The sequence below is a fragment of the Hyperolius riggenbachi genome, chromosome 3 (assembly GCF_040937935.1).
Source record: "Hyperolius riggenbachi isolate aHypRig1 chromosome 3, aHypRig1.pri, whole genome shotgun sequence".
Classification (NCBI taxonomy): domain Eukaryota; kingdom Metazoa; phylum Chordata; class Amphibia; order Anura; family Hyperoliidae; genus Hyperolius; species Hyperolius riggenbachi.
The window spans coordinates 436,403,671-436,424,129 of NC_090648.1; the positions used below are offsets into that span (position 1 = coordinate 436,403,671).

General features: G+C 43.0%; 1 protein-coding gene across 6 annotated transcripts in view; it reads right to left on the reverse strand.

Moving 5' to 3' along the window:
- SLC6A12 (solute carrier family 6 member 12) overlaps positions 1-20,459 on the reverse strand; it is a 176,452-nt gene that overhangs the window by 6,609 nt on the left and 149,384 nt on the right. For all 6 annotated transcript variants that reach the window (XM_068277667.1, XM_068277670.1, XM_068277671.1 and 3 more), the window contains 8 exons: positions 15,423-15,563; positions 14,351-14,432; positions 12,137-12,269; positions 10,130-10,264; positions 8,284-8,387; positions 7,845-7,969; positions 4,911-5,023; positions 1,952-2,089 (listed from right to left, as the gene is read on the reverse strand). In XM_068277667.1, coding sequence (XP_068133768.1) covers positions 1,952-2,089; positions 4,911-5,023; positions 7,845-7,969; positions 8,284-8,387; positions 10,130-10,264; positions 12,137-12,269; positions 14,351-14,432; positions 15,423-15,563 — 971 coding nt within the window. The remainder of the gene's footprint in view (positions 1-1,951; positions 2,090-4,910; positions 5,024-7,844; positions 7,970-8,283; positions 8,388-10,129; positions 10,265-12,136; positions 12,270-14,350; positions 14,433-15,422; positions 15,564-20,459) is intronic.

Here is a 20,459-nt window from a genome sequence, read left to right on the forward strand (position 1 = left end):
TCTGAAAGTGACTCTACCATGTTCTCACTCATAAACAAACAAATTCAATATCTGAAAATGTACAAACTTCTTTGGTTCTCCTTTTTTTTTGTTTTCTTTTGTGGGTTGTCCAAAAGATACATTATTGGTAAGCAATCAGCAATAAAAGAATAAATGGAGCGTCATATAAAAAACGTGTCTGAAACATAGACATCATATATATGCACATGGTCTGGGAATGCAGGCTTCTTTGCATATTACAACCGTACAGGAAAGGACAATAGTAGTGCAAAAGATATTTGTAGAGCAATGGCAATACATACATCACACAGTAAACAGTTTTGGGAAGAAAATGAGACAGACCACCTCCCCCCACCCAGAGCATGATAATCCACCAGACAACCTAGGCAGGTGATTGGGGGCTAGTGTGCATCAAGGGGCCCACTTGCCACCTTCTTTGACCTCTCTCCACCTCAGTTTACCAAAAATACCACAAGGGGACCCCAAATCAACTACCTTGCCTAGGGCCCCATTATATCTTCATCCATCTCTGCCCTTACCACTGTGAGATCGACCCCTCTCAGTGCAGAGCTCAACAATTGAACTTATCATGCATAGAAAATCCACCCATGTGATCCACCCAAGGCCACCACACCTTTCAAAGTGGTACATGGTGCCACTCTGTTGTTTATACGCTGAAACACAAGTTTCTTGTCAATTCTGTATAAAACCGCATTGAAACGTAGAGTCTGTTGTTTCCTTTGGGAGGCGATATAGACCTCTGCAGAAGGCACATGTGCTGAATCAGCTTGTGGGTGGCATGATTCATCGCGTCCAGCTTGTAGCCTAATAGGAAGATTTTGGGGTCTTTGGTAAAGGGACCCTGGGTGACATTAGATATCAAGGTGAAAATTCGAATCCATAGTTTAAAGACTTTTTCGGCATTCCCACCTGGTATAATACATTGAGCCAAGAGTGGGGCAACCCATGAAAACAATTAGGTAAGGGTGAAGGACTTATCTTTGCAACATTCAGAGGGACCATATACATCCTATCAAGGAGTCAAACTGAGCCCTCAATGGCCGTAGCCTGCATGCTACCTTTGGATAGCGTCTCAAATGACTTCTGCCATTCTTCCGCATCAAACGTGCCACCCACATTAGCCTCCCCACTATCCGTGAAGGGGAACCTGACTTCCCTAGGTAGTTCCTGCTCTTTTTAAAAAAAACAAAACAAAAACAATCTGCACTTTTCCAGATAAAAGTGTTAACATCCCCTAGTGACTGTATGCACCAAGCTTATAGTTATGAGGACAAACATTTAAGTCTGCTTTTTCTTCTTAATTACTGTATGTTAGGGTCGAAAAATGCATGACTCAAGAAAAAATACATTTTAGTTTTGGATTGTGTGGTTTACCACTCCTGGGTTTTGATTTTTTTCTCTCAATAGCGGAGAATCTCTTTTACGTCCTGCCCTAACAGGAGGTGTGTAACTCTCCCTGATAGGGACAGTAACAGCCATGCAAAGTTTTTTTGAGGAATTAAACTTCTATGAAGTTTTTATTGTTGTCAGCCATTTCCTGTTCCGCAGACCACCAGGGTTTGTATTAAAGCCTACAGGGGTTCATAAAAGTTCCGGAGATAGCAAGTCAAGGAAAAACTCCACAGTGGGGACACAAATTACAGTAAAAAAAGAAAAGGAATATAAGCTAAAAATAGTCCCACTGTACATTTTAGGATGGTGGTGCACGGGGACATCACCATGGGCATGCGCAGCCAGAAGAAACCTATTGGACCAGCTGAGTCAAATAAGTATTGAAGGCCCAGCGCTGCATTGATGCGGTGTAAGAGGTTTTGGGAAACCTCTGAACTATCCCCTATCCAGGGACATCCCACTGTAGATGCCACATATAAGCATTTTATCATGTAAATCGTACGATCTGGCCCTGTGATTGGCTGGAATTATACCATACCTCGGTCAGCAGGATGAGGCCCAAGAAATAACAGATGATAGCTATGACAAGGATGAGGAGTTCCCGGCGATATTTCTTCCGGAACACTTCAGGGAACATGTCCACAATGGCCGTCACCAGACTCTCTACACAGACAAACTGTAGCAAGAGAATTGTATCACCTTCATAGAACACATTAAATATTGGATTGTGAAGAACTAATCCCTGAGGCTACTTCATGGAAATATTTATCTTTAACATAGATAACTGAACCTGTCCTGACTGCACACCATCCTCTCATTACTGCAAATAACTCCTCCTATTTTTACTGCACAGATGCATCTCTCCCACCCTTCATGCTAATAACTCCTCCTACTCTTACTGCACAGATATCTCCCACCCATCATGCTAGTAACTCCTCCTACTCTTACTGGGCAGATCTTTCCCACCCATGATATTAGTAACTCCTACTCTTACTGCACAGATATCTCCCACCCATGATGCTAGTAACTCCTCCTACTCTTACTGCACAGATATCTCCCACCCATCATGCTAATAACTCCTCCTACTCTTACTGCACAGATATCTCCCACCCTTCATGCTAATAACTCCTCCTACTCTTACTGCACAGATATCTCCCACCCATCATGCTAGTAACTCCTCCTACTCTTACTGGGCAGATCTCTCCCACCCATGATGCTAGTAACTCCTTCTACTCTTACTGCACAGATATCTCCCACCCATGATGCTAGTAACTCCTCCTACTCTTACTGCACAGATCTCTCCCACCCATCATGCTAGTAACTCCTCCTACTCTTAATGCACCGATCTCTCCCACCCATCATGCTAATAACTCCTCCTACTCTTACTGCACAGATCTCTCCCACCAGTCATGCTAATAACTACTCTTACTGCATAAATTTGACCTTGCTAATTACCATATGTACTCCAGTATAAGCCAAGATTTTGAGATCAAAAAAGTGTCCAAAACGCATAGGTCTTAGCTTATACTCGAGTCATAAGCGCGGAGTGACCCGCCCGAGTGCATCCCTCACTGAACATGAAAGCTGGAGCTGCATTTCCAGAGCAGAGATGAATCTCAAGGGTCAGTGTCTGGGTTGTGCCCCTCCCCTCCCCCACCCCATGTGCAGAGTGGGGCTGGTAAATTGCTGTGGCTCTGGCAGGCTGCCAGGGCAGAATTTATGTCATACCTCTCATACCCCCCCCCCCCGCATATACAACACGGTATAACTTCTTTCAGTCACTGGTTCTCAGAGTATCTGAGTGTTCCTCGGAATATGCATGGCGGTATTACTACTTTCACTCACTGGTCCACTTTGTTAAAGGGCAACTGAAGTGAGAAGACTATAGAGGCTGCCATGTTTATTTCCTTTTAAACAATACCAGTTGCCTGGCAGCCCCGTTGGTCTGTTTGGCTGCAGAAGTGTCTGAATAACACCAGAAGCAAGCATGCAGTTAATCTTGCCAGATCTGACAATAATGTCAGAAACTCCTGATATGCTGCATGCTTGTTCAGGGTCTATGGTTGAAAGTATTAGAGGCAGAGGGTCAGCAGGGCTGCCAGGCAACTGGTATTGCTGAATAGGTAATAAACATGGCAGCCTCCATATACCTCTCTTTTCCGTTGTCCTTTAAGATTTCTCTGCAACTTGTTACAGGTAGTTGCAATGCCATTGCTATGACGTCCTCTAGGGGCGTCTCTCATCTTGTGCGCGACTGCAGGTGTCATAGCAATGAGACTGCAGCTGACAAGTTGCAGATGAATCTTAGTGCGTGGACCAGGGACTTTGAAAATCACCCTAAAAAGCTTGTACAATGATTCCCTATGAGAGTTTTCTCATCTGAGCAGTTTGTTTCCGATCCATTCAGCAAAACGATTGCCTGTACCATTTTCTGAGCATTTTTGCTCAATGGAAGGTACAGGGAAATCACAAAACGCTTGAAAAAGCTCTTTGTATAGCGATTTCCCCAGTGCTTTGATGAATAAATACATTGTATTTATTCATTTCTGGGACAAAGAGTTCACTTCCTGACTTGCATCAAAATCGCTCAGCAAAAGCGCTTAGAAAAGCGCTTAAAAAAACTGCAGCGTCCACGAGTGCCTGGAGGGGGGGAAATAAATTGCCCACAAAATTGCAAATCGCTTCAGTGATTGTGATTTTAGATGTGAACAAAGCCTGAAAGTAGAAACATCAAGACGCATGTGCCGAGGGACACTCAGACACTCTGGGGAAAGGGGGGGGGGACAAAACAGAGATATGCCACAAATTCTTTTCTGGAACATGGGGATTAACATGGCCACCACAGCTACTGCAATTTAGCGGTAGTCGCTGCCAAGCGTCCGTGTGAACTGGCCCTAACTCTTCTGTGCACTGCGGTCCTCATGTGCAGTAGTAGCCCCTATTCAAGTATCATGTGCATATGTTTCCTCTACCCCCTCAAAGTCAACTGTCAATGCTTTGTTCTGCGTCATAAGGCCATTGCATTTTATACCTTCGGCTTATACTTGAGTCAATCATTTTTACAACTTTTTTAGGTAAAAGTGTGTGTGTGTGTGTGTGTGTGTGTGTGTCTGCCTATACTCGGGTAGGCTTATACTCGAGTATATACAGTTATTGTGACCACACATACAAAATAACCGTTTCTCTACCCATCTGTATCACAGAAGGTCTAGATAGAGCATTTGGCATGATTTACTAATGCTATCCTTGTTGAGTTCCCTGGAAAACACAAGTGACCCAAGATATCTAGCCTGACTTCATCAGAAATTGTCAGCTATTAGGATGCAAAAAAAACTTGCAACAGCCGCCTGAGTCATGCTCTTTGGTGATTTCTAACTCTGAAGGACCTCAGTAAATCAGGCTTGTAGTCTATATATTATTTTGTTTACAATGTTCTGCGGCTGCGCCATCATCATTACTCATTTTTCTTATATATTTCTAGTTTCATGTCCTGGTACCTGACTGTCAAGTCCCAAGAAGATGAGCATAAGGAAGAAGAGGCAGGACCATAGAGGGGACACGGGCATCATTGTCACAGCTTTCGGATAGGCGATAAAAGCAAGTCCAGGACCTGTAACAGAGAGAAGGCCTCAATAAGCTTCTGAGATTTCACTTACACAAATGACCCCCTGATGAGTCATATGATGAATAAACCGGTAGGGTGGAGCCAAGGACATGCACACTAAGCCAGCAGAGGGAAGGATGAGCGGGACGCAATAATCCACCCAGCAAGGAAATGGTGATATGCAAATGCTGTCAATTGTGTTTTAAAATGTACGGTATTACTGTTTTTAGGATGTTGTAGTAGTGGTTTTACACATGTTTTGCCCTGTTTGAGTTTGCCTGCAGATTTGCCCATAAGAGAAAGCCCCGGTGGCGATTATAGACTGACTGCTATCAAGTAGTGTCGGTGAGCAGAAGCATAAAGGGGGTGGAGTGCTTGAAGTGGCAGGTGGCTGCTCCCATATTGTGCATTGGCTCCTAAGCAAACTGTGTGATATTTTTAATGGTCTGAGACAGATTACACTATGTGGTTTTATTTATTTATTTATTCAAGTATTTATATAGCGCTGACATATTACGCAGCGCTGTACAGAGTTTATTGTCTTGTCACTAACTGTCCCTCTCAGAGGGGCTCACAATCTAGTCCCTACCATAGTCATATGTCTATGTATGTATCATGTAGTGCATGTATCTTAGTCTACGGCCAATTTTAGGGGAAGCCAATTAACTTATCTGTATGTTTTTTGGGGATGTGGGAGTAAACTAGAGTGCCTGGAGAAAACCCACACAGACACGGGGAGAACATACAAACTCCTTGCAAATGTTGACCTGGCTGGGATTCGAAACAGGAACCCAGCGTTGCAAGGCAAGAGCGCTAACCACTATGTCACCATGCATTTAAGGTGTATTTTAGGATAATCCATAGGATTAAGGAATAATTCTGTGGATTGAGTGCTGCTGTATATTGGATTGGGTTTAAACAACAGACTTGGTGGTCGAAGGACAGAGTGACCCACTGATTGATGAACATTGAATATAGCTGATCCACTTAGATCTTAGAAAGTCAAGTGCAGCATTGTGGGGGATTATGTACTCTAAGTAATGTTGCATTGTAATTTGCAATTACAAGCTAAATCATTATTAATTTAATTTGTAAACGTAATCAGGAACCGTAATTTTGCAATTTCACTTAATTTTCGTACAATTTTGTGCTGACTTTAGCACTCATATATGCTATAATCACCACAATTGCTAAGTATGTTAAGGGGAATAGTGAGAACAGGGCAAAAAAATAAATTTTTAGAAAATCTATTTTAAATCTTGAGTTTACAGGGAACCTTAACAGAGGGGGAAAAAAAGTTTAACTTATCTGGGGCTTCCCCAAGCCCCCTGCAGCCATCCTGTGCTCTCGCAGCTCCTCGAGTGTCCTCCGGTCCATGCCACGGGTAAGTTTCGTTTTCGGACGACTGAGAGTCAGCCCCCAGCAACGCGTACTCTTCTTCGCCTTCCCCGCCATCAACCGCGTCCTGCGCAGGCGCAAGCATACTGCTCCTGTGCATGACACGCTTGAAGGCGGGGAAGGCGATGAATAGTACGCGTTGCCGGGGGCCGACTCTTTGTCGGCCGAAAACAAAACTAACCCGCGTCAGGGACTGGAGGACACTTGAATAGCTGCGAGGGCACAGGACGGCTGCAACGGGCTTGGGGAAGCCCCAGGTAACTGAAACTTTTTTCCCCCTGGGTTAAGGTTCCCTTTAAAAACCATTTTCCTTTGCATTTTTAAAATCGATTTTCTCAAAAACTACAAGGTCTTTTTTAAACATTATGCGTAGCAATTTTGTTGTCGTAGCAATTTTGATGATGATTGCACGAAATTACGAATGGATTATACAAAATCAGTTGAATGTCCAAATCGTAATTATGTATGGCTGTAACTGCAAAAATGTACGCTAAATTTTGCATAATCATAATATTCTGATCATCAATAGTTAGTTCTATATGTGAACTATTGTGTTGTGTTATGTATAGAATCGCTGTGTCACATTGTTGGCAAATGTCGTTTATTCATCAAGAAACACTCGTACACAGCACGTTTTATCGCTTGTGTACTTAGCTTTAGGCTTTTAGGCCTTGATTCACAAAGCGGTGATAACTCAGTTATCACGCCTAAAAGACTTTAGGCGTGATAACCTTTGCACTAGCAAAGTTATCACCGCTTTGTGCTCTAACTCGCACGAAGCTACCGCGCGTACGCACGTACGCGCGTACGTGCGCGCGCAAAGTCCCATAGGGCTTAATGGGAGCTTCGCGCGAAGCGCCGGGTGCTGCCGCGCGCCTGCGCGCTTGCGCGCGCAAAACTTTGCGCACGCAAAATTCGCGCGAGTTTCTTCTTATCATGCCTAAACTGAGTTTAGGCGTGATAAAGGGGTTTTCACTCGCGTGCAAACACTTTGCACCGCTTTGTGAATCGAGCCCTTAGTCTTAAAAAAACACTGCTAGAAAAGGTTGTAAAATTGGGCTTTGATGTTTGCTTTTTAGTACAGGCTGTGAATACACATCTGATTGTAACTTGAAGTCTAATAATAATGATTCAGTCACTTGTTTTGGTCACTCAGGGACGTAGTGTGAATAGAAATGTTTTTCCTAAGCTATAGTTCTGGTGTATTTTTCCTCAGGTATAGTTCTTGTGTATTTTTCATTTCCCATTCTTTGTCAACACAAAGTGACGTGATTCAGTCATTGTTTTGGCCACACAGGGACATAGTCTGAATAGAAATGCTTTTCCTAAGATATAGTTTTGGTGTATTTTGCCTCAGCTATAGTTCTTGTGTATTATTCATTTCCCATTCTTAGTCAACACAAAGTGGCGTGACAGCTCTCCAGCTTACCAGACTCGGCCACCTGAGAGATGTGGACATTCTGTTCCTGGGCCATGAATCCCAGAACGGAGAAAATGGCAAATCCCGCCACAAAGCTGGTCAGGCTGTTAAGGAAACAGAGGGCTATGCAGTCCCTGCAGAGAGAGAGAGAGAGAGAGGAGGGTGTGGCATATGTTTTTCTGGAAAAGCAGACATATTCCTACTCATTTGCTGTATTGCTTACATTCACATCCATGTCACAATAGAGGGACCATAGGAGAGGAATATTGCATTGCCCTGTCTTTTTATGAAAAAATATTGTAAAAATAAGTAAAGTTCCTCTTTAAATTCACTTGTACCTGTATGTTTAGTGACTAGGTCCCATCACTAATGATGAAGATGATTGGAAATTCTGCCTAGTGTGTATATAATCAGATAGGTATATTGTATGTCAAACAGCACCCCTCACCTGAAGCAGTTGTTGTTGTATTTGTTGTAGCTGCCCAGAGCAGTTAGACACCCCTGGCAGATGGCGTAGGAGAAGAAGATCTGTGTCCCGGCATCCATCCACACCTGCAATGCAAACAATATGTAGGTAACATTTATATGAGTGCAGCCTTGAAAATGAAAATTCTATGAGCTGTAATTGGACTGGGCAATGAAGAGCACATCCATTGTGTAAAGGACAGAGCATGTTATGTAAGGCTCTGTCTTAAAGGACTACTCTACTGTAGGGGGATAGGGGGAAAAAAGAGTTGAACTTACCTGGGGCTTCTAATGGTCCCCCGCAGACGTCCTGTGCCCGCGCAGCCAGTCACCAATGCTCCGGTCCCTGCCTCCGGCCCCTGGAATTTCCGACTTGAAAGTCGGAAAACCACTGCGCCTGAGTGGGCGTGTCCTCGCTCCCGCTGACATCACCAGGAGCATACTGTGCTGCTGCAGACCGTACTGGGCCTGCACAATACACTCTTGGTGACATCAGCGGGAGTGAGGGCTCAGCCACACAGGCACAGTGGTTTTCCGACTTTAACGTCGCAAATTCCGGAATTGAACCCGGAGCCGTGGTCCGGAGCATCGGTGAGTGGCTGCGCGGACACAGGACGTTTGCGGGGGACCATTAAAAGCCCCAGGTAAGTTCAACTCATTTTCCCCCTATCCCCTACAGTAGTCCTTTAATGCTGTCAGGATCGGTGGGTCTCAGGGTTAATGGCTCCAGGTGCGCTCTGTGCGCTCACATGATGGCACAATGACGTCATTGTGTCGCTGTGCGAACATGCAGAGACAGGAAATGGGGAAATCTCTCTTCAAACAGGACCCCAAAAGTAATCATAGCCTGTTGGAGATTTTAACCCTTCCCCCGTCCATCCTAAATAATAGAAAATACTATTTGAAGTAGCGATTTAAAAATCTCTGAGGATGATTCAATATCAAATAAGGGCGCCTGGAAAAAAGGCCACGGGGTATAGCCGAAATGTTAAGATATTGTCTATAACAATATTTTTATAATTGCTTCATCTTTATCTAACATACAATAATAAATATGTTAAAATAACGGTAATAAAATTGCACGATATTGCCTATAACAAAGAAAACTAAAATATAGTTACAGTGGTAATGACAATAGTAAAACATTGGTGAATATCACCCATATTTTACTACAACTACACTTAACGCTGCTCTCACACAGAACCTTCCATCTACTGATGCCTAACCCTAGACCCCCCTGGTGGTGCCTAACCCTAAAAATACCCTGTTGGTGCCTAACCCTAAAACGCCCCTTCCTGGCGCCTAACCTTAAAAGCCCCCTTTCTCCGCTCCAAATAATGTTAATACAAAAAGCGATATATTTCTAAGATATTAAAGTTCCAAACGATAATTTGCAATATTATAATTCTCAAAACAAATTTCAAAGTTACATTTATTGAATTGAATAGCGGCTGCTATTTCTCATGCGCCTAAATTTCTTATTGGCAAATAATGTTAATAATGAATTTCAAAATGATAATTATATTGTAATTCTTAAAACAAATTTGAAAACAATAGTTATCGAAAAACTAATGTCAAAATGAAAAATGTTGGTTGGACAGGCCTGCCGCCTGCTATTTATCTTTGGGTGCCCCATAGCTGATATTCTGCATTAGTGCCTATGGGGCACCCAAATGGTCTATTAGCTCCAGGTGCCCAAATTTCTTCTTCCCATAGATGATTGGCTGCAATGAGTTCTAATAAATGACGAGAAGAATTGAAAACCTATTTGCGGGGGCTGCCACAGGCTAACCTGAGCTAAAGCTGTCTATGCCCCTCACCCACCTCACCTGAGGGTCCTTCAGGCGGCTGATGTCCGGCTTCAGATAGTACATGACTCCATCATAGGCCCCCGGAAGGGTCACTCCTCTAATCAGCAGGATGACCAGCATCACATAGGGAAATGTGGCTGTGAAGTAGACTACCTGTGACAAGGGGGCAGTACAGGAAACAAAACAGAGACAAATTACTATATATAACCAAGAAATACTGTTCATTCACTTGTAAAAAAAAAAAGAACAAAAACAAATTAAAAGCTTATAGCTTTAAGTGAACTTGATGGACTTTTATATACTTTCAGTTTAGAGGTCCATATGGCAATAATTTACAAATGGTGAGGCATCAAAGGGGAAAATGAGGTTGTATAGGTTAGTTCTAAAGAGCAGATTTTATGTTCTATATTGATTTGCCACAACTATAAGCAAATTCTTTAGTTGAAATGGTGACTCACCCTTAACGCTGCCCCCTGTGCGCTGTGAAAGAGGAAATATTGAGAGCTGGAACCCACAAGGGTAGCGCACAGAGGTGGCATTAAGGGTGACTTAGCACTTGGATTCTGAACAGCGTTACAATACCGAACAACCATGCCTATCTGTAACCTGAATAAGCAACCACTGTCACAGGCATAAAGGAGAGGTACAGTGAATTGGAACGGTGCTCACCAAAACAGCCAGTAGCTATAAGGTTGATAGGTAGTCTGTCCTCCTCTTTGCTTCTATGCACTGTTTATGTTCACCTGTTTTTTAGGCTAAATGTGAATACCTGGATTCAGTAAGGTGTAAGCATGTGACACTCAAAGTATGGAAGAATATACCACACCAAATTTCCCATGAGGAGGTGGGACATGTAGCTTACAGCAAGTAGGCAATAATACATTTTAAGATCTAATTCTGATAACAGAAAAGTAGACACTATGGCCCATATGCAATTAACGTTTTCTCCTGAGTTTTCTCCTTGGAGATAATTTTTCATCTTCTGTTTCAAATTATTTTTAGCAGTTTGCATTTGAAAAACTATCCAAAAGCAGGTGAAAAAGTACTATCAAAATTATTTTGAGTATTTTCTTGCTTGTTGGTAGTTTAAAAGACATTTTTTGACAAGCTGTGAAAGTATCACCAAGGAAAAAAATCAGAAGAAAAAGTTAATTGCATATAAGACTATATGTGGAATAAAGACTTTTCATGTTGTGCTCTGCAAGAGTTTGGGTCCACTATAACTGGAATCTAGTGAGGTCTTTAGCCTGTATGCACAGGTGCACAGCTGCAGCAAGCACACCCGGGGACAGGACAGGATCCCAGAGGCTAAGATTCCAAAGTGTGCCCCCAGTTTAGATAGCCAAATCTCTCCCCCCCCCCCCGGTGTAGACAGCTACAGTAGATTCACCCATAGGTAGCTAGATTCCCCCTCTGTATAGGTAGCCTGACGTCCCTGCCCCCCTCCCCCCACAGTATAAGTAGCCTGATGTCCCTCTAGCTGTGAGTACAGCTGTGTCACTCATCTCTCCAGGTTCCTTCTCCAACTTCTTCTCTTTAGAGCCACCTAAAGTCCAGTCCTAATGGCTGCAGCTGGTGTCTCTTGTCATGTGACTCACTGGTGAGGCTGCTGAGGCACACAATGACAGGCTGCAGCCACAGACGGAGCTAAGTGAGGTACTGGTAAGAAGCCTGGAGATGCAACTAAGAAACCTGGAAAGTTGAGAGTGATAGCAAGGGGATAGGAGGGGCAGGTGAGGAATACCCCCAAACATGTTGGCGCCTAGAGGCTGGGGCCTCTTCATCCTATGCCTCAGCCCGGCCTTGAGCACACCTACACAATAGATGTTTCAATTTAAAAAAAAATATTCCAAAGAAATTGCTTATAGTTTATACTAATCAACGTGATTGTCGAGAGAATTTGTCTTTTTCAGTTATGGGTTTACATGTGCTTTAAAAAAAGAAACTAGTGTGACTGGACATTTGAAGAGATCACAGGACTTCCTCACTGCACCCCTCCTTCACTCAGTGCCTTGCTGGACTCACCTTGCCGGTGGATTTGACTCCTTTCCAGATGCAGAAGTAACAGATGATCCAGGCCAGCAGAAGACAAAGTGCAAGATCCCAGCGGATAGTTCCTAGGTGATCAATTCCAGAGGACAGGCCCAGCGCTCGTCTCCTGATGATAAGCAGATGGTTACCAACAGTGGCAAAGCTAAGGAGCTATGGGTCCCAGTGTGAGTTTAAATTGGGCCCATCAAGCACTCTATACATAACAACTGATATGAAGCACCAACACTTGCCAAGGACAACTGCAGTGAGAAGAAGAGTTTGTTAATTATTACTACTACTCAAAGCACATATAGAGGTGACAAACAATCACTAGCACAGCATCAATGAAGAACTAATTCAAAATTTTAAAGAGTGGCCCCTCTGGTCCTAGTGCAGTCACATCCCCTGCATCCCCTATTGCCATACTGCTGGTTACCAATGTCCATCTTTTTCTTAACTAATTTATGGCTGTGTGGCTAAAGTCAGAGTTTGCCTCCTCTCAGATGAAGGTTACAGAATCTTTTTTTTTTATTTTTTTTTATTACACTAAAGAGATAGGAAGCGTGTCTTGAAAACCCAAATGCTAATAGAGACAATATATAATAATAATAGAGTCAATATAGTATATAGTTAACTTAAAGCGGACCTGAACTCAGAACTTCCTCTCTACTCTAAAAGATCCACAGCAGCATATTAACCATTAGAGGAAACCATTTCTTTGTTACAGCTGATACAAATCATGCAATAAATATGCAGTGTGTCTACTTCCTGCCTTCATGGGAGCAGACATAGGGCTAACATCCTGTGTTTACAAATTAGCTGCTCTGCCGTGGCAGAGGAGATTCCTGAACTGACACAGCTGAAGAGATCACATTACAGTTATGATTAGTTTCAGATGAGGGGGAATTAGACAGGATAAACCCTCTAAATACACACAGCACATTTTCCTTCTGACCTGTGCAAGAGTTCAGGTCCACTTTAAAGGACCTCTGTCATGAAAATCTTAAAATTTAAAATATATGTAAACATATACAAATAAGAGGTACATTTCTTCAAGAGTAAAATGAGCCATACATTACTTTTCTCCTATGTTGCTGTCACTTACAGTAAGCAGTAGAAATATGACATTACCGACAGGTTTTCAACTAGCCCATCTTCTTGAGGGGGTTTTTCTTTATTTTTAAAAACACTTAGTGAATGGCAGTTGCTCCGTCCAACTGCAATAAAAGTGTTCAGCGAGCAGGGAGGCTGGTCAGCATCTTTGTATAAATCTTTTTCAGGGAATGTCTTTATAAAGAATAAAGGCCATGCTGAGAATCCCCCATGAAGAGATGGACTAGCGGAAAACCTGTCGGTTCTGTCAGATTTCTACTACCTACTGTAAGTGACAGCAACATAGGAGAAAAGTAATGTATGGTCATTTTACTCTGGAAAAAATGTACATCTTATTTGTATAGGTTTAACATTTTAAGATTTTCGCGACAGGTCCTCTTTAAGTTCTCCCAGATTGGAGATTAACCTCCCTGCCGTTCTAAATATTTGCTGTGCACAGCAGGGAGGGGTTTTTTTGCATTTTTTTTTTTAGCATGTAGCTAGCCTAGCGCTAGCTACATGCTTCCCCCCTCCCTGCGGCGTCCTCCCGCCGGCGCATATGCCCATCCGGAAATCCCGTTCTGAACGGGATTTCCATGAGGGCTTCCCCCATCGCCATGGCGACGGGCGCGATGACGTCACCGACGTCATTGACATCGCGACGTCAGAGGGAGTCCCGATCCACCCCTCAGCGCTGCCTGGCACTGATTGGCCAGGCAGCGCACGGGTCTCGGGGGGGGGCATCCTCTGATGCGGCGGGTAGCGGCGAATCGGCGCGGAGCGGCAGCGATCGTAAGTGACATGCAGCTAGCAAAGTGCTAGCTGCGTGTATAAAAAAATTATGCAAATCGGCCCAGGGGGGCCTGAGAAATCCTCCGCGGCAGGTTACCCCGAGCTGAGCTTGGGATAACCGGCAAGGAGGTTAATGGAAAGGAAACATATGTAAGAACATATTTCTATCACCCTTAAGTGAAGAAAAACAGGTGTCGTTCCTGCACAGTCAATCAGATGATTTGTTGTGTTTGTCTATTTCCACAGCTTAATCCTCCTGTGCAGGAACCAGCAGCCAAGGATCATGTGACACAATTTTCAATCAGATTTTTAAGGTACACTTACTCCCAAAATTCCACCACAGGGGAGGTGGCGTTTGGGTTCGATGTGAAGTTCTGCGCATTTCTGATGTCATCAATGCAGTTTTCTGATGAGGGGGAAGACAAGAGACAAACAGAACAGAGAAATTACAATGTCTTTTTTGTGTGTGTCAAATATTTTAGAGTAAACAAGGACTGTGAAACCATTGGGTGGAGAAAAATGCCCCCCTCTCCCGTCAGGTCTAGTGTAGAAATAAGCAGACAAAATTGGTGGATTCAGATTTGAAGCGAATCTGGTCGAATCGCTTAAAGGAAACCTGAGACAACTGAAAAAAAAATGTACGCATACCTCCGGCTTTCTTCAGCCCTCTTTAAATTGTTTGCTCCCTCGCTGTTCTCCCTCGCTGCCTCGATGCTCCGCTAGCCAGCCCATTAAGTCCCGCACTTCTACTGTGCAGGCCTAGAATGCAGCTGGTGATGGAAGGGTGATGGCAGTGAGTGCACAGCCATACTGCACATGTATTGTGGGAATTACTGGGCTGGCTAGCGGAGGATTGAGGAGGCCCAGGTGGATGGCGATTGAGTGAACAGCCTGAAGAGGGCTGGAGGAAGCTCCAGGTATGTATACCTTTTTTTTATTCGTCTCAGGTACACTTTGAGGGCCTTTTCACACTGGGGCGGGGCAGTGCGGCATTTTTACCGCACCCCACCACAGGGAATGTTACTCTTTGGGGCCTTTCATACCAACGCAGTGCGGCACGATGCGACAGAAGTGATGTTTGCGATGCATCCTCGATGCAAGGGCAAACGTTTGTGACACTTTGGCGACCTGTGGCAATGTGCCGCACACCAGAAGTCATGTAAGTCTATGGCAACGAGTGTGTTAAAATACCCGCCATAAGTTTTAGACGTCGTGCATGCGCAAAATCCTATTTTACTAATACGCCTCCGCGCACGTGATCACGTCGGCCACAAGAAGTGAGCATCACTTCCTGCTTGGCCGGGCTGCCAGGTGGGGATTGCCACTCCAAAAATCGCTAGGTCATATGGAAACCCCAGCCAGTCACTGGTCCTTGCCCCTCGGATGCATTTCTTACCTGTATTCCAGGTGTTGTTACAGGAAGCCCATGGGAGGTTGGCAGTGAATGAGCTGAACAGATAGAAGAGCGCCCAGGCCAGAATAACAATATAATAGACATTCAGGTAGGACTCGATCACCTGTGAGGCATAGCCAATACCTGAAAAAGAAAGACAGAGTTAGTCTTACCTTCCATACCTGTTGGAATGTGTATTTAGCAACAATAGTCTATTATGTGTACAGGTGAAACTTGAAAAATTAGAAAATCGTGAAAAAGTCAATTTATTTCAGTAATTCAACTTAAAATGGTAAACTTATATATGAAATAGACTCATTACATACAAAGTGAGATATTTCAGCCTTTATTTGTTATGATTTTGATGATTATGGCTTACAGCTTATCAGTGGCGTAGCTAAGGAGCTGTGGGCAGCCGGTGCAAGTTTTACATGGGGCCCCCCCAAGCACTCTATACATAACAATTGATATGGCGCATCAAAACCTACCAAGGACAACCACAGTGTCAGAGTTGCAAGAAGGGGATGGGGAACAGTGTGTTAGTGATTACTACTATTCAAAGCATCTATAGAAGTGAATATTACCAGCACAGGACCAACAGAGAGCTAATACTGTGATGGAGGGTGGAGTCTCCGGGGCCCCTCTGGCCCAAGGGCCCCGATGCGGTCGCTACCTCTGCACCCCCTATTGCTACGCCCCTGCAGCTTATGAGAACCTCAAAATCAAAATCTCAGACCATTAAGAATATTGTGTAAATGTTCAATATTCAAAGCTCAAAGTGTCAGACACTAATCAGCTAATTAATCCAAAGCTGCTGCAAAGGGTTCCTATTTCATACAGTACTTTCACCTTTTAAGTTGAATTACTGAAATAGATGGACATTTGCACTATATATTCTAATTTTCGAGTTACACCTGTATATCTATGCATTACCAGCTATAACCACAGGGTGGCAGTGTGTTCTAGTAACAGTGGTTTTACTACATTCTGTGTCTGTAAAAGGAAGTAGATGAATAAACTTGTTTGTATTCTTGGTGTGTATTAGTCAAGAGAGCCATTAGCCATGAGGTTTTATTAATATCTGTTTCTCCTGCATTCTACATTGCTGCGCACCAAGGAGCTAGCCTCCTAATAACAATACCACATACACATTGGGATTGTAGAGAAATCGAGAACATTAGTGATCATAAGTGATTAGAGCAATCCTGGTTCTAAATTTATCAAAATGTGTCTGCTGCTGAGTTACAATTTTCAACCTTTGCCTCATTTCAGAACATAATGGGGGTTTCTGAAAGGATGGCAGATTTGCAACCTATCTAATGGACAATCCACTGTTCTGACCAATTTTCCATTTGCTGAGATCAGACAAGAATGCCATCAAAGTACACATATTCATTGTGCTTGTTTCCTCTGATCTTTTGCTCCAAGCAACGTCCTGCTCCTGTTACATTGTATTGTTCAGTCGTTCACACATACACACAGCATCCAACTGATAACCAATATCTACTGGCATGTCCGATTGCTCAAAAAACAATCAAATGCTCAGTTGTCGGCTGTTCCCAATTAGTCTGCAGCAAGGTTCAGTTCTGATTCTTGGACACCTAGCCATTTGATTGGAACATTTGTTGATTTGAAGTAACGTAAATATTGGCTTGTGTGTATCAGACCTTAGTAAAGCAGCATTTGTGCAATTGCAGGTACATATACTGCACCTGCAGTGAAACCTTTTTGTATAAAAACTAGTGTAAATAAATGTGCATAAACTCTGGTAACCAAAATAACCTCTTTAGGATCAAAACATATGGAGAGAGAAAAGAAGCTTAGTAGCGTCTTAATGGATATTTTGATTATGTATTAAAGAAAAACAAAGACAATTCCTCTTGTAAGTGTGTGAACATAAAAACGTGAAATTTTATTGTACAAATGCATTCAAAAAGTGAGCAATCTGGGAGGATTAGCTGGAAAGTAACAGACATTTGTTTTGTCTGCCACGCAAGGAATTCTTTCTGTGCAATTTAGCTTGCATCTGTCAGGTTAATCTCTCCTCTTCCTGCACCACTTGTCACATGTCTGCAGAACGCCAGTAACTTTCTTCAGCAGCATTAAGACGAAGGCCCCTACATGTCCTCCAACCCATAGGTAAAGGAGTGTGATGCTAGTACACCAAGAGGATTGAAAAGCTTGTAATAATAATAATAATAATAATAATAATAATAATAATAATAATAATAATAATAAATACTTAAATAAAGGAGGCGATTATGTGGAGAATTAATCAGTAGATACAGTGGCCTATATCCTATTAACTTTACTCCTGATTTTTTTTTAAAAAAAAAACTTTATCAATAAAATAACAGCTCCCACCATGCAAGAAATTACTCAAAATACTTTTCTTTTTCAATTGCTAAGTGTGCTGGCACACAGCCTGTTAAGGGGCCCATACACCTAACGGTTTTCCCGCCGATATACGGCTGATTCGATCACAGTGATCGAATCGGCTGTGAAATCGACGCATACACCGCTGACAGAACGATCGATTTCCGTCCGAAATCGATTGTTCCTGTCGATTCCCATCGATCCGTCTGTGCGGAAGATTTCTCTCGATCGCCGGCGTGTCGGGAGTATGCCGATAGCGGCGTTCGAATGCCCGACGACCGACGCAATACAGCGGGTATACATTACCTGTTCCGGCCGGCGCAAGTCCCTTGGTCCCGCTGTCTTCTTTCCGCGCTGGGTTCCGGACCGGCTGCAGCTACACAGAACTTCCTGTCCCGGCAGGAAGTTTAAACAGTAGAGCTCCCTCTACTGTTTAAACTTCCCCTGGACAGGAAGTTCAGTAGCTGCAGGAACCTTCTAGAGCCCGGAGCGGAGAAGAAGACAGCAGCGGACCAGGGGACTCGCGCCGGCCGGAACAGGTAATGTATGCGGGGGGGGGGGGGGGGGGGGGCAGAAGCGGCAGCTCCGCAGATTGTGATCGGTTTCAGGCTGAAATCGATTCACAATCTGTTTGCAGTAAAGGTGGCCATACGATCCCTCTCTGATCAGATTCGATCAGAGAGGGATCTATCTGTTGGTCAAATCTGATGGCAAATCGACCAGTGTATGGCCACCTTAACTGTGTCTAGCAGTTGTTATTACATGTTATGTTACAGTTGGTATCATCCTTACACCCCTGTTGTTTTATAGTTAGTTGGTAGCTCCCACCCTACTTTTCCTGCTGTAACTCCCATTAGCCATATTAGGTAGGTAGAGGCTGCAGAGTGAGGGAGCTGTGTAACGTCTTTGGAAGTTTACCTATGAAAAAGACTATGAAAAAGCCTCTATGTTTGTACTCTTTGCTACCTTGAAGCATAAAGATGCATTGGAAAACACCTCTGGAGTATTTATTCATTAAGTAAGCTGCCTGTCAGGCCCCTTGCACATTACATGCGATTCCGATTATTTATACAATCCTATTTTTTATTCCGATAAAAAAAAAAACTAGCAGCATGCAGTAGTTTTCTAATCAGAATAAAAAATCGGAAAGTATAAAAAAAATCGGAATCGCATGTAGGGCTTCATTCACTAAACCGTGATAACTCAAATATCACACCTTATCAAAGATATCACACCTTATGAAAAGATATCACACCTTTTCAAAGATATCACACCTTATCGAAATTAACATGCCTTATCAGAGTAGCATAGCGAGCGCTACGAACACGCAGGGGCTCAGGGCAGGACGAGGAGTGCCATTGCCAATTAGCAGGCATAAGTTAGTAGCGCTCGCTATGCTACTCTGATAAGGTGTGTTAACTTTGATAAGGTGTGATATCTTTTTCATAAGGTGTGATACCTTTTCATAAGGTGTGATCTTTGATAAGGTGTGATATTTGAGTTATCACAGTGTAGTGAATCAAGCCCATAGTGTGCAAGAGGCCTTAAAGCGATCATTCAACCTGCTGCACACATCCTAACAGACTGAGTCTAAACGGAGCTTGTTGCAGGTAAAATCAATGCTGAGACAGAACACGAAAAGTTATATTTGATACAAGGTAAAGAATTGTTTATTTACCACTTAATGACATGCTGACTTATCAAAACGTCCTGCTTAATGGCTCCAGGACGTTTTTATAAGTCAGCCAGTGCTGCTGTCACTATGCGCGTGCATGTGCGCACACTCCCGCGGGTGCACGTGTGCGTGCATTCCCATGCACGTGCACGAGAAAATATTGAAAAAAAAATCCACCAAAGAAAAAATCCACCTTTATTTCCAAATAATATATTGTCACCATACTTTGTACTAGGGACATAATTAAAATCTTTTGATTACCAGGACAAATGGGCAGATAAAATGTGTGGGTTTTATGTACAGTAGCAGTGTTTATATTAAAACCAAAGGGGATGAAATTAGAGAAATAGTGTATTTTTTCATTTTTTCCCTGTATTTCCATTTAAAATGCATAGAAAATAAAGTAATTACTGAAAACAAATATCAACCCCAAAAAGCCCAATTGGTGGTGAAAAAAACAAGATATAGATCATTTTGTTGTGATTAGTAGTGATTAAGCTATTGGCAAATGAAAGGGATGAGCACGGAAAGGTGAAAATCGCTCTTGTCCGTTAGGGTAAAAACCGCCTTGGGGTGAAGTGGTTAATTCATTAAATGAAAATAGCTGTTACTTTCCAAATGACCTTCATACAAAGGTGGATAAAATATCAGCAATAAATGTTTCAAGTTATAGAGGGAGGCCAAGTAGCTGTCCAATGTGTACACCTAAATAAAGGCGATGAAACATGAACAGTTACTGATCCATTTCTCAATCAGTGGGGAATACTGTACCATAAATTGAGTGCATAATTAAATGCAAAGCATTGTCTTAACATGGCAAACCTTCTCAGTAAATGCTTGATGCACACCGCAGTGGACAGCACTCGCTTCCTCGGAGACACATCATCAGAAGTCAATTGTAAACCAACGTAAAGGTCCAGAAATGTGTAAACCAGAATAAAGGTCCAGAAAGATGATAGCACTGATAAATAATCAGTTACAGCGCCTGT